At 34.1% G+C, this 15,756-nt stretch overlaps 1 protein-coding gene across 1 annotated transcript in view; it reads right to left on the reverse strand.

Moving 5' to 3' along the window:
- Nucleotides 1-15,756, reverse strand: part of RTKN2 (rhotekin 2) — an 88,180-nt gene that overhangs the window by 52,318 nt on the left and 20,106 nt on the right. The window contains exon 3 of the mRNA XM_003409284.3: nt 5,378-5,436. Coding sequence (XP_003409332.2) covers nt 5,378-5,436 — 59 coding nt within the window. The remainder of the gene's footprint in view (nt 1-5,377; nt 5,437-15,756) is intronic.

Consider the following 15,756-nt stretch of genomic DNA (forward strand, 5'->3'; position numbering starts at 1 on the left):
AAAGAGATTTCAATGGACAAGTGAAATTAGTTTTAATTGCCTGGGGAGTACACATCAGCAAGAAAAACCCTATGGATCACAAAGGTTCAATTTGCAATCAATCAAGGGGATGGTGCAGAACAGGGCAGGAGTTTCGTTCCATTGTGCACAGGGTTGCCACGAGTTAGGGACTGACTCAACACCAGCTCAAACTTTCTCTTCAATTGATTTGTGGAAAATTTCTCTTTTTAAAACAATTCCCTGTTACCACTTAGGAAGTTTATAGCGAATTTTTCATGCTATTAATTATGTCATTTTCAATTAATTATAAATCTTTATGAAATTAAGGTGTTCGGCTAGATTTATGTGCTTCAATTTTAGGTTAGATGATACTTTGTCTACTTTTTTCCCCCCTAAAAATTCTATTTTTAAGGCTTTTAATGCCTATTTCTAATTTTCTTTTTAGAAAAACTTTATATTAGTCCTCGTCCCCACCACCACCTAATCCAGCAGATATGTATTTATCAGTGTTGATAAATACACCTACTGGGCTTTCTCCACATCCAAATTAAGCATTTTACATACATCTTATTCACTAATAATTTAAAAAATATATTTACCAATTTAACACTCAGGTGACAGGATTTAACTGTTTAGATTTCTATTTTCTCGACTAACAAAAACATGTTAATACATTTATTGGCAACTTTAGTGAATCTATTCATATCCATAAACCATTTTTCTACTGAATTTTAAGAGCTCTTTACTTAATAAAAATATTCATGCTTTGTCATATTGTTTATAACTGGTCCCTTTTGTATTATAATTATATATTTTTTAAATTTTTATATAATGAAAAAAGCCAATCTTTTGATTATTTCATGTTTCAGAGATCTCTTGGTGACATAGATAAGTTACTATTCATCTATATTTTTTCTAGATATTGTTTATGGTTTGTACTTTTAAAAGTTAACTATTTAATCTACATGAAATTTTTGGGTATGTGAGGTAAGAATACAAATCTTAGAAAAATAATTGTTCCAGCACTATTTATAAATCCAATAGTCTTTCTCTTCCTCTGATTTATGATGCCATCTTTATCACATATGACATTCTTAGTGTCTGTTTCTTGGCTATATGTTTTATGGACCTAATTATTTATCAATTACTCTGTTTATCATAATATTAAAACCGTAATCATCATACCTTTATAACACACTTTAGTATCTGTTAGAGGATATATTTCCTTTAAAAAACATCTTATTCTCACTTGCTAAGTTCTTCAAATGAATTTTAGAACTATTTTGTCAAAATCTCTCCCTCCCAAATGTGTCATTAAAAAACAAAAACAAAACCATTGCCATTGAGTTGATTCTGACTTATTGAACTACTCCATAGGGTTTTCTTGGCTGTAATCTTTATGCAGGCAAATTGCAAAGTCTTCTGTGGCACCGCTGGGTGAATTTGAACCATCAACCTTTAGATTAGTAGACAAATGCAAACCGTTCACACCACTCAGGGACCTAATATTTCATCAGAAACTACTATATAAATTAATTTGGAAACTGATGCCTTTATATTAATATGTTTGGTACATCTGCCCTTACACTTTTGTTAAGGTTAGCCTCGGTTATTTACTGTTTCTGTTTTTTGGTGTTATTGTAAATGGAATTTTTTTGCCATTATGTTTTCTACTTAGTTATTGTTGGCTTTGAGAGAACATACTGTTTTCTGTATATTTATCTTAAACCTAGCCACTTTTACTAAATTCTTTATTAATTCAAATAGTGTTTCAGTAAATTACCTTAGATTTTCTGGGTCTGCAATCTATTATATTCAAATGGTATTCAATGTCCATTTCTTTTCAGTAGTTTCATCTTTTATTCTTACCATTTTTGCTATAATTTTTAAAAGTGTTCAATTATATTGATGAAAAATAGATATTATTATTTTGTTCTTGATTTTAATAGGGATGCTTTTTTTTTTTTTTAAAATAATTATGATTGGCCAACGTCCTGTTAAATGAGCTCATTTCCTCCGCTTGACCGTAGTTGCTGGCACATTTCACAACTGTTCTTCTTACAGTTGTTCTTCCTGTCAGGGTGGCACTATTTACATCATCATGAAAAGAATATGGGCTCTCTGACTTCCGTTGCTGTACACCCAAAGCTGTTGGTTAGTCTTGCGCCCTCAGAACCCCAAAAAGGGGAGGCAGACATTTCTTATCTATTTCCCAGGTACTCATGTACTGTTCAGACACTAAAAGATATGTAACCCACCAATCATGTTTCTCAACCCAGCTTCAAATAGTAGAAATTCTTTGCTGATTCTTGTAATGGTTGACTGTTTTACTTTACAGGATTTTTGCCTTTCTCATTTTTATATCTTTGCTGATATTTTATTGGTAACCTGAGAGAGCCACGGTAGGATGCCTAGCTTAATGCTATCAGGATCTAAAAGTCTATCATTTTCAAAGGTGAAAACTGGGGTATTTGGTGGATTAATTTGGCTTTTAGTCATAGAATCAGTAATCAGTGAATAAACGGAGACACTACTGCAACACAATTATTTGGCGTTCAGCAGAAATAATAAGGATAAATGCCGCAATCATTATCCTTTACTTTTATAAACAACTGGTCAGTGAGTGGTAAAGCTGGAAACGAAAAACCTGTGTATCTCTTCACTGTCAATGTAATCTCAGAAAAATTATGAAACTTTGTTACAAATATTCATTTTGACCAAAACAAGTCACATTTCCATCTCAAAGCCAAAAGAAATTGGATTTATAAAAGTAAATTTTTAATTGTCCTTTTTTTTTTTTTTACCAGTACATAGACAAAATATAACTAAGGCTAGGCAAAGATGAAAAGAAATTACACATGTATTCCATTTTCTGAGGCTTTCAGATCCTTAATTTGAAATTATCTTTTGGAAAGAAAGAACACATAAAGAAATAAGCTCCATTTTTGCCCTTAGAGCATTTGTGGTCATGAAAATATTTTATTTAAAATGGAGGAAAATAAAATTTTACTTCAGAAGCTTTCACCTAAGCACCTTTCTAAATGTACATACAGTTAATCCCAAGATCATGAGTTGCTATAGTCAATAAACTCTTTATTAAGAAATGACAAGAGATGTTAACTCTATCATGTCATTGAGTCTTCAATTGCAATTTAATATATTTCATTTGTATACTCCATGGTACCATATTAGATGCAAGAAATGGAGGATTATGTTTAAGTATTTTTAGAAATCATCTTTAAAGACACAATATTTTATTTATTCATGTTAAAATGTATTGAACATAGTGAATAAAAAAAAACGTAAATGTACTGTTAGGTATCAAAAAGATACAGAGGTATAAAACATGTTTTATCCCAATCTTATAATTGGAAAGATGAAAACATGTATAAGTATAAAACAAGCAACAGATTTTTATATAGTTATTTTTCTGAAGAATTTTTTGCTTAGCTGAGGGCAATTCCTCTGATTTGGGCCAATTATATCCTGTATAAGATTTAGATCTATTCTTGCATGAGAATTTTTGTTTCTTCATAAAAACATTTCTAAAAACAGTTCTTTGAGTGAGAGAGCCTGAAGTGTGGCAGCAGGCTCTCTGATACTAAGAGAACAAGGCTTTTGGCCAATAAAATAACCTTTTTTTTTTTTTTTTTGAGTGTTATGGACTGAATTATGTCCCCCAAAATATGTGTTGTAAATCCTAACCTCTAGGCCTGTGGTTATAATCCCATTTGGGAATGGGTTGTATTTGTTAAAGGAACGAACTCTGGTGGCGTAGTGGTAAAGCATTTGACTGCTAACCGAAAGGTCAGCAGTTCGAAACCACCAGCGGCTCTGTGGGAGAAAGATGTGGCAGTCTGCTTCCACAGAGATTTACAGCCTTGGAAACCCTATGAGGTCACTAGGAGTCGGTGTAGTCTTGATGGCGGTGGGTTTGGTTTGGGTTTTTGTCTTTGTTATATTAATGAGACAGGATTAGTATAGGGTGTATCTTAAGTCAATCTCATTTGAGATATAAAAGACAGTAAACAAGCAAGAGAAAGAAGCAGAGATGGGGAAGAGAAATGCCAAGCTACATGAAGATCTCCCAGGAGCAAAAACTCAGAAGAAACAAGGACCTTCCTCCAGAGGTGACAGAGAGAACAAGTCTTCTCCTAGTGCCTGCACCCTGAATTTGGACTTCTAGCCTCCTAAATTGGAGAAAGTAAACTTCTGTTTGGTAAAGCCATCCACTTCTGGTATTTCTGTTATAGCAACACTAGATAACTAAGACACCTATTTAGTACTTAAGGACCCATAAAGGCAGACACTGTTGTTTCCAAAATATGCTGATAAAATAATGTTTGTAGAGGTGAATTATCTAAGGGTCAGACACACGAATAAGCCATACACAGCATAAGTGCCACCTAGTGGTAAAGAGTCTCTTAACTGCAGTCAGAGAAAGGAAATATTCCTAGCTAGAATCCACGGCACTGGGTGTTTTTAGAATGATAACCAGAAAGGCTTTATGGATGAGCAAGTAGATCTTGAATGAAATATATTTATTTCAAGAGCTAATTGGATATCAGGATCATGGGGTGTGTTCACAGGACGAAGAAAGAAATGCCTGGTGAAAGCTGACAGTCCATGTAGAGCAGAAGATATGCTTAGAAAATTGTTGAGTCAGAACAGAATACTCCAGGGAAAGAAGTTTGGTCTTTATTCTGCAGTCATTGAATAGCCATCTTCCATCCAATAAATAAATACTCACTGAGCAATTACTACGTACCAAGCATTACGTTAGCTTCTGGGTCTATAAAATAGTTGAGTCAGAACAGAATACTCCAGGGAAAGAAGTTTGGTCTTTATCCTGCAGTCATTGAATAGCCATCTTCCATCCAATAAATAAATACTCACTGAGCAATTACTACGTACCAAGCATTACGTTAGCTTCTGGGTCTATAGTGATGAACAAAACAAACATGATTCCAACCCTCACGAACTTACGGCCTAGACAAATATTAAAAAACATTGAAGCTTCTGAGCAGAAAAGGAATGGAGAGTCAAAAGACTTGGATTTGCTGCCCAGCTCAGCCAGTGGCAGCAAGTAACTTAAGCTCTGTGTATGCAGAAAACGAGAACTGCCCTCCTGATTTCACAAGGCTGCACTGAGGATAAAACTGTGTAATGTATGCAATGTATATGAAGGTTTCCCTAAACTGTAAAGCTCTACACAACATAGAGCATAATGATGAAAACAGTGTTTTAGGACAACTGTTCTGATAGAGATATGCAAAATAAAACTGAAGGGAAGCAGGAAGTTAAAAAAAAAACAACTTGAGGAAGTCACTTTATACAATTCACTAACCAATATAAAATTAATCCATCGACAGCATACCTGATATGGCAATCTTCCCTTTACATGCTGTTCGTCCTTGACTTTCAAAATTTACATTGCTGTCAAAAGAAAAAGCCTTATTAAAAAAACATATACATCTTTTCCAAAAAACAATTGTTTTAACAATTATTGCAAAACAATAAATTTCAAAACAAACATGTACCTATAAATAATAATGACTTCCAGTTAATGTAAACGATTTGACTCAAACTTATCAGTCAGAATCAACTTGATGGCAGTGGGTTTTTTTACTTGATTTGTTTTAACAGAAATACACAAAGCCATTCTCTTTGATTTTTCATATAAACTTTATATTCTTTGCTGATTGTATATCGGTTTACTCTATAATGAAAGTCCTTTGTGATTACTTACATTCATAAATAAGAAGTACAATATTTCCCCAGGTTCTAAAAGTAGAGTACCTTGGATCACCATTTCATAAATTACATTTCCAGCTTACCCAACATAAAACCAAAAAACCAAACCCGTTGCCGTCGAGTTGATTCTGACTCTTAGTGATCCTACAGGACAAAGTAGAACTGCCCCATAGAGTTTCCTGGTGGATTCAAACTGCTGATCTTTTAGTTAGCAGACGTAGCTCTCAACCACTACGCCACCATGGCTTCCCACTGGATACAATGGCCTGAAAAAGTTAGTGAACTTCCCAATCATGTAACTTGCTGACCAAGAGTAACTTACCCTTACAGAATTTTACATATTATCAGAACACTTATCTCTGCTATATATTTGCAATTTTTACCAGAAAATAGTTTTTATCAGAAAATTTCTCTCTGCTATATATTTATATTTTTTATCATAAAAGGTCCCTGGGTGGTGTAAACAGCTAAGTGACTGACTAGTAGCTGAAAGGTTGGTAGTTCGAACCCACCCAGGGGTACGTCAGAAGACAGGCCTGGGATTTTCTTCCAAAACATCACAGCCTTGAAAACTGTACAGAGCAGTTCTACTCTTCCTACATGGAGTTGCCATGAGCCAGAATCGACTTGATGGCAACTAACAATATATTTATATACAGTTAATATTACATTTCATTCTCCGCAATTACAAAGAACTAAGCAGATACTAAAACATACAATAAATTAACTAAGGTGGGAAAGGAAGGGAGTGGCTCTGAAGGGAAAATAAAATGTAGAGAGGAAAATATTATTATGACAACAGAAAAAAATTTAAAAGGAAACTCCAGGGATATAAGATATTTCCAGATCTGACTTCAGAGTAAACTAGTACCATGAAAAAACATCTTTCAAAATAGGTATCTCCCATGGAGTAAGAAAGTAGTTTAGTGGTTACCAGGGACTGGGGGAGAGGACAACTGGGAGTTATTACTGAAGGGACACTGAGTTTCTGTTTGGGGTGATGAATGCATCCTGGAAATAAACAGTGGCAATGGTTGCACATTGCGACTATAATTAATGCCACTGAATTGTACCCTTTCATATGGTTAAAATGACAAATTTCATTGTATATATTTTACTACAATAAAAAAAACCTTTAAAAAAAAACTCCCACTAGACAAGCTCAACCCCATCCTTAAATAAGCTCCCCAATATCCTGCTTCCTAATAACCTGCACTTACAGATTAGCACTCTGATTTCTGAGGCAACATTTCCAAGAGTATTTTTTGCATTTTTTTGGAGAGGAGGGGTCTTTATTTGGTTAGCTAATTAACTGCCAGCTAACTTAATTAAGTACTTCAAATATGTGACAAGACAGAAACTTCCTGTTAATAATGCTTGATTCTAAGAGGGCTTCTGGAAAAAGACCAGGTGGGAGTATGGAGTGGGAAGTTATTCTAATTTCTAGCCCATCTCATTCCATGTCAGTAGCTTTGTACAAGAGACTATCTATGTATTCATCATCATGCTTCCAAATTTGACAACAAAATATGATCTTTCTTTACCCCCTTTCTGGATTAGGCATACAAGTATTATATGTAAAATATACTTCAAATGAGCTAAGATAATTTACTAAGGTGCTTAAGTTTATATGGGACATTTATATGGTATTTATAGAGCCACATATGAGGTATGACTAAAGCACTATAGTACATTTAAAACCATATATTCTCAGAATCCTATCTAATTACTTAAGATCACACCCAACACATAAGTTAACATAGAGACTATACCGAATGAAAAATATAAGTATTCACTGATTATTTCAAAATAATGTTCCAATGAATCATAAAATAAAGAGTGTCAAGTTTAACATTTTCTATGTCGCACATTAACTTGCTTAGTTCATTAGAGCAAAAAATTCAAATGAATGTCTTGTTTTATATTTTGGTGAAAATAATATACTGAAAGGCCCACTTGAAATCAAACACAACTCTTAATTTCTTCAAATTGGTACAAGAAATACAATATAAATACATTTGTATTTATATTGTTGGCACTTGTAAGTAACATTTAAAAAAATTACTTCTCTATAAGTAATGCATCATATAAATTCTTAAAGTACTTATTTTAGTGAAAAAAGATAAGGAAGCTCTAATATGGTGAGTAACTTTGATATAACAGACTAAGTCATAGATTATGTTAAAGCCCATTAGGTATTATTAAATTGAATTAAACTTGAGCCTTTGAGCGTTTGGCAGGCAAGTAAAATTCTGAAATACTAGAACCACCAGAAGCAAACTTATTATTTACAAAAAAAAAATTCCCTTCCAAACTGTTCAACCACATGGCAGAGTACAGCTTGCTTACCTGCAAAAGCATTTCTAGGGCCAGTCAGCAAATTCATTATATGCAAATATTATCAAAACAAAATATAAACCCAATTAACCACATAATCGTACAGAATAATTAAGGCTGTCTTTTAAAAAATTGAGACTAGATGAGCTGAAGTAATTCAGCTCCAACTTTCTGAAGCTGGAGTTATTTTCAATTCAAATATCTCCCAGAACTGTTATTTTTAGTGCTAAAATGTGTTTTTCTAATTAATCCAAATTGACAATAAAATTGTTAAACATTATCTGTTTAATAATGTGCTACTGTAGCTAATAGTTTGTTTCAGTTAAACAAATGCTTGTTTGAAAATCTGCAATGTTAACACCAATTCTGAATGCTACAACTAGAGAGCTAGCCTGAGGAAAAAGCAAATACCCACAAAATTACCCAAACAAAAGCCAGCTAAATAATACTGTACCTTATTCTTACGAACCCTGTTTAGACAGTTATCTAGGTAAGACTAAAAGACTAGGAAATGCTAAATTTACAAGACAGGGAGGGATAAGCATTTAAAGGACAAAATTTTAACTTCTAAGATATTTCTGTCTGTAGGTAAATAAAATGACCAAAAGAGGGTGCCAATTAGCTTTGTTGCTCAAAAACTATCTTAAAATCGACTGAGTAAATACGGATTATCCTAATTTATACTGTTCTAGATATTTTTTTTTAGATATTTTTTTTTGATAGATAGGAATTTAAAATAGCATTTCTTTCCCAAAATTAATAAGCTATAATAGGAAATAGCATAATGACTAAAATACTTCATATTTTCTTAATGAAGTACTAAGATAATTTTAAATAGTATTCAATTATTTGAAAGCAGGTTATAAAATCCTTCACCTATATGCACATGAGTGAAAACTAAAACACTCAAAATGCTTAACATGAAATTTTAAGCCTTCCGAAAATTATGTAGCATAAAATTAACAGCTTCGTAAGTATCTTAATGAGCAGATAAGCTTTCTACTTCAAATCCTGACGTAACAAATTCTCTTAACAGATGCTAAACTACATAAAGCTTAAAAAATAAACTCAGAAATGTCACTAAATATTTCACATTTTATTGTGGAAATACCAAGAGTATGCAATTTTCATTTCTAACCTATGCTTTCTTTACTTTCTTTCTTGTTATAGTACATAAGCAATAAACTAGGCAACTGAAGTATAAGAAACTATTTAGCATAATAATCACATAAAACTCATGAAATTATTTTGACACTACTAAATCACAATTATGTTGAATGATACCCATAATTGTTGTTGTTATTAGATACTGTCAAGTCGATTCTGACTCATAGCGGTCCTAAGTACAAGAGAACGAAACACTGCCCGGTCCTGCGCTATCCTCACAATCATTGCTGTTTGGGCCCGCTGTTGCAAGCACCGTGTCGGTCCATCTCGCTGAGGGTCTTTTTTTCACTAACCCTCTACTTTACCAAGCATGATGTCCTTCTCCAGGGACTTGTCCCTCCTGATAAAATGTCCAAAGTATGTGAGATAAAGTATGGCCACCCTCCCTTCTAAGGAGCATTCTGGCTGTACTTCCTCCAAGACAGATTTGTTCGTTCGTCTGGCATATTCAATATTCTTTGCCAACACCACAATTCAAAAGCATCAATTCTTCTTTGGTCTTCCTTATTCACTGTCCAACTTTCGCATGCATACGAGGCAACTGAAAATACCATGGCTTGGGGTCAGGTGCACCTTAAGCCTCAAAGTAACATCTTTGCTTTTTAACACTTTAAAAAGAGGTCTTTTGCAGCAGATTTGCCCAATGCAATGCATCATTTGATTTCTTGATCGCTGCTTCTATAGGAGTTGATTGTGGATCCAAGTAAAATGAAATCCTTGACAACTTCAATCTTTTCTTCATTTATCATGATATTGCTTATTGGTCCAGCTGTGAGGATTTTTGTTTTCTTTATGTTCAGGTGAAATCCATACTAAAGACTGTACTCTTTGATCTTCATTAGTAAGTGCTTCAATTCCTCTTCACTTTCAGCAAGCAAGGTTGTGTCATCTGCATAATGAAGGTTGTTAATGAATCTTCCTCCATTCCTGATGCCACTTTCTTCTTCAATATAGCCAATTTTCTCAGATTATTTGCTTAGCATACAGACTGAATAAGTGTGGTGAAAGGATACAACCCTGACGCACACCTTTCCTGATTTTAAAACATGCAGTATCCCCTTGTTCTGTTTGAAAGACTGCCTCTTCTTGGTCTATGTACAGATTCCACATAACCACGATTAAGTGTTCTGGAATTCCCATTCTTTATAATGTTATGTCCATAATTTGTTACGATCCACACGGCCGAATGTGTTTGCGCAGCTAATAGAACACAGGTAAACATCTTTCTGGCATTTTCTGCCTTCAGCCAAGATCCATCTGACATCAGCAATGATATCCTCATTCCACATCCTCTTCTGAATCTGGCTTGAATTTCTGACAGTTCCCTGTCAATGCACTGCTGCAACCACTTTTGAATGATCTTCAGCAAAATTTTATTTGCATGTGGTATTAATAATATTGTTCAATAAATTCCACATTCTGTTGGATCACCTTTCTTTGGAATGGGCACAAATATAGATCTTTTCCAGTTGGTTGGCCAGGTAACTGTACTCCAAATTTCTTGGCATATGCATAATTTAAAAAAAGGTCCTATAAATGACCTTGGTTAGTATTATTTTTACAAAGCCAAGCTAAGACAAAAGGAGATGGATGGGAAGTGGAGTGGAATATTATTGCTAAAATACAAGCTCCATGAGCACAGAGATTTTTATTTTGTTCACTGCTGTATCACCAATATCTGGTATAAATGTCAGGACATTCTAAGGCACTGAATAAATCTTTAGTAGATACTGAATCAAGTGAAATGAGGATATGACCATTCTGATGAAGAAGATACTAAATTTAGACTGTAAAGCCTTGGGTTTGGATCTTATACATCAATAACTAATTATTAGTGAGTTATAGCTAACCTTTTAGCCTTAGCACCCTAATCTGTAAAATGAGGAAGTATTTACCTACTTCACAGAGCTATTGAGTGAATTATTTTTTAAAATGTATTGTATGGCATTTAAAAAAAAAGTTACACAAAAACGAAGATTATGAATATTTATATTTTTGACCCAAGTATTTAGCTTAGAGCTTATGCAGAAGAGGCACTAAAACATTTGTTAAAGTGATTAGACTGTAACTACCCAGTTCCTGTAAAATAATGGTGGCCACCTAAACAAGAATTTCTTCACACACTCTCCAAAAGCCTTTATATCAACAAGGAAAGCAAGTAAAATCACCCATAGCCCATCCTACAGCAAACTAGAATACAGACAATATAAACTTCAGTTTACATGTTAGTAGAGAAATTAACATCTGAAACCATGAAAGCCACCTCTTGGAGGCCTATACAAATAAGGAGTCAGGTGGGTATCGCAAAACACAAATAATAATCAACTTAGGGTCTCCCCTAGGAAAAGAGAGAATGGTTATAAGACTTGGTAGATATTATAGCACTAGTTATGGGGAGTTGAAAGAAAGGGGCTCCAAAAGTACTCTGTATTAGTACTTTGGAGAAGAGAAAGACAACAGAGGAGATGTCCTTTGGAGGCTTGGAAATGAAAAAGAAGGAAGGAGTCAAAATTAAAAATACCAAGAAACAAAATAGTATCAAAGAATCAGAAAACCAATCAACCCACATCCCAAAAGGTACCATTTATTAAAGAAACTGTTCTTCACAGCTTTAATAGAACGTACTCTTAACTAAGAAGCCAAGTAAGCCCTCCTACTATTCCTTCTCCTATGGATCCCTTGGCCCAGGAAAATTCTATACACTTCATTAAGGACAAAAATAGAACCCCAACATCCATATGAAACATGAATAAAAACAGAAATAATGAAAATTCTTCAGCTGATAAAAATATGCTACATATCAACTCCCCTCCAAAAATGATGCAACAAAAACTGTAATATGATATTCCCAAATGAATTAAATGCAGTTAAACAAACTACTCCAAATATGAAAGAAACCAAAATTCTGAAATCTAAAACCTCAGACTAGTAATGGACAAGCAAAAGACATCTTGGCAATGATAGGAAAGAATGAAAGAAAAAGACAAGGAAAGAAATTGTGAGGGGAAAGAAAAAGTTATTTCAGAAATGAAGATTAAAATGATGCATGGTGTCCAAGGAAGAAGAGATAAAACTGAAATATATTAAGGAATAGGCTTAGAGGATAGGAATGGAAAGAACCAAATGAACAAAAATGAAATAGTTAAAAAAGATCAGAGAAACAGCGACAGATACAGAAGACAGGCAAAGAAGGTCCAACTTATGTATAATTGGAGTTCCCGAATAAGAAAAACAAATGAGATAGAATTAATATTTTAATTTGTAGTTCAGAAAAACTTTCTGGAAATGAAAGAATTGAATATACACATTGAAAAGGCCCTAAATGAGCCAGAATAATCAGCTTTAAACATATTCCAGTATAATTATCAGAACTTAAAATAAAGAAAATCATTTGCACTTCCAAGCAAAGAGACAAAGTCATTTACAAAGAATAAAAATCGGTCATTTTATATTATACATATTTAATTGTAGATCAAAAACTAAAACAAAGATGGAGCCACAGGTTAAAGATTATTATGTAACTATTACCCACTACCCCAAAGCAGAAATAATACAACTTGAAAAAAAAAAAAAAAAAGGAGTAGTGAAGGAGAGAAGAGAATAAATTCATTGATCTCTATGTAAATGAGTGGTAACAAAATGTTATCACGTAAAGCAGAAAATCAGTGGTTAAGAGCTCAACTACTAACCAAAAGCTCAGCAGTTCGAATCCACCAACTGTTTCTTGGAAACCCTACAGGGCCAGTTCTACTCTGTCCTATAGGGTCGCTATGAGGTGGAATTGACTTGACGGCAACAGGTTTGGTTTTAAGTAAGAAAAAAATAACTAAGGGTATTACATAAAGTTATCAGTATATAAAGTTATAGTAACTACAATGACAAAAAAAACCCTTCCTAAATTAGGAAAAAAAAAATTAAAAAGAAATAGGCCATATAGTAAAAGGTACAGCATAATTAAAACTACACATACATAGTTAATATGACATAAAATATGACAAAGCTAAAACCAAATTTATTAGTCGTATCAGTACATGTAAATAGGCTTAACTTTTTTATTAGACATTAGAAGGATTTTCAGATTAGCTCATAATGTAAAACCCAACTCTAGGATGAATACAAGAAACACACCTCCAACAACGTGATTCAGAAAGGCTAAAAATGGATGGACAGAGAAATATCAAACAAATGGAATCAATAAGAAAGTAGGGGATGTGATCTCGTTATCAGGCATGATAGAATTTAGGCCTCAAAGCATTACGTGAGACGAGAGCAGTAACAATAACAACAAAAGAACATATTATAATGCTAAAGGCTGCAATTGATAATGAATACACAACAAGTACTAATGTACTAAATACTACAGTAGCACGTTCATAAAGCAGAAAGTACAGGAAACACATGGATAAAGCGGATAAAGGCAGAAAAACCCTAACCAAAAGCCTTAACTTATCTCTTTCAGTCCAAGATAGGTCGAGTGACCAAAAAATAAGTTTATAGAAGACCTTGAAAACAAAATCAGTAATATAATTTTTTTAACATATATAATAACTTTGTACCCTGACAAAAAGAAATATAACATTTTCAAGAGTAGAGGAAACAGTCAGGAAAATTGGACCATGTTAAATCACAAAGAAAATCTCAAAATATTCCATAAAGTGGAAAAAATTAAAATTTATTGATCGAGATGCAACAAAATGAATTCCTCTTTTGGTAATGGTAGAGTAGCTCATATTGGAGAAATTCTCCAACAGAAAACAGTATAAAATCTGGAAAAAATATTTTAAAACCAAGTATCTGGAGGAACTGACAAGTGACCAAAAGTAGGCAGAAAGTGAATTAGAGTCAACAATGGAAGACAGAAATGGCACTATGTTATATTCACACAGTGGAATATTACTCATCAATTAAGAGTGAATCTCAAAAGTATTATCTGAAGGATGATAGCATAATGAAACCCTGGTAGCATAGTAGTAAAGAGCTATGGCTGCTAACCAAAAGTTAGCAGTTCAAATCCACCAAGCGCTTCTTGGAAACTCTATGGGGCAGCTCTACTCTGTCCTATTAGGTCACTATGAGTTGGAATCGACTCGACAGCAATGTCTTTTTTTTTTTTTTTTTAATGGAAACCCTGGTGGTGTAGTGGTTAAGAGCTATGCTTGCTAATCAACAGGTCAGCAGCTCGAATCCACCAGACATCCCTTGGAAACTTTATGGGGCAGTTCTACTGTGTCAAAAGTAGGCAGAACATGGATTAGAGTCAACACTAGAAGACAGAAGTGACACTATACCATACTCACACAGTGGAATACTACTCATCAATTAAGAGGAACGTGCTACCACACAGTGACTCTCAAAAGTATTATCTGAAGGATTACAGCATAATATCCTTAGAGAAGACTAGTGGCTAATAAATGTAGAAGGAATAACAGAATTAGATAGTCACTGTTTTGCAACCCCCATTATAAATGATTTAGGCAAAGATCATAAATGGATGACAACGCCATTAAGTGAAAGGTGGTTAGATAGCAGAGTATTTGCCCAGTTCCAGTAGACTGCTTATAAATCACAAAGGAGAAAGCTAGTAATTTCAATCTAAACCAAAGAATCAAACTCAGCATCATTAATTGAGTAGTAAAACTATCATATTGCTTCAATTTAGGAGTATATATATACTACCTACCATGGAGTCCTAGTGGCACTGTAGTTAAGAGTTCAGCTGCTAACCAAAAGGTCAGCAGTTCAAATCTACCAGCTACTCTTTGGAAATCCTATGGGGCAGTTCTACTCTGTCCTATAAGGTTGCTATGAGTAGGATTTGGCTCGATGGCAAGGATTTGGTTTTGGGGAGTTTATAGTACCTAATACCCCAACCTAGAAAAGTCCAGAAAAAAAGGTTTAACCTGAGTGTGACTTCCAGTAACAGCAAAAACGGGGTATGAGAAAGAGTCAATGATAGCTACCATATGGAAACAATTAGACAAATGCAGAACGTGGGATAATATTTTTTAAGGTCTAGACTCTAAAGCATTAGTAGCAGTTGGATTTTACAAAGAGGTATGGTGATTAAGAGAGACTAAAGAGACATACCACCACTTGTCTGTCAGTTTGTCATACTGTGGTGGCTTGCATGTTGCTGTGATGCTGGAAGCTGTGCCACCAGCATTTCAAATACCAGCAGGGTCACCCATGGTGGACAGGTTTCAATGGAGCTTCCTGATTAAGACAGATTAGGAGGAATGACCTGGCAACCTACTTCTAAAAAAATTGACCAGTGAAAACCTTATGACACAGTGGCTGCAACAATGGGATCAAACATAGCAAGGATTATGAGGATAGCGCAGGACCAGGCAGTGTTTCGTTCTGTTGTACATATGGTTGCTATGAGCTAGAACCAACTTGATGGCACCTAACAACAACAACAAAGAGACATAACCAAATGTACTGCATGAATCTTGATTGAATCCCAGTTTGGGGAAAAAAATTACTATAAAGGATTTT

Source organism: Loxodonta africana, chromosome 16 (genome assembly GCF_030014295.1).
Source record: "Loxodonta africana isolate mLoxAfr1 chromosome 16, mLoxAfr1.hap2, whole genome shotgun sequence".
In the NCBI taxonomy this organism is placed as follows: domain Eukaryota; kingdom Metazoa; phylum Chordata; class Mammalia; order Proboscidea; family Elephantidae; genus Loxodonta; species Loxodonta africana.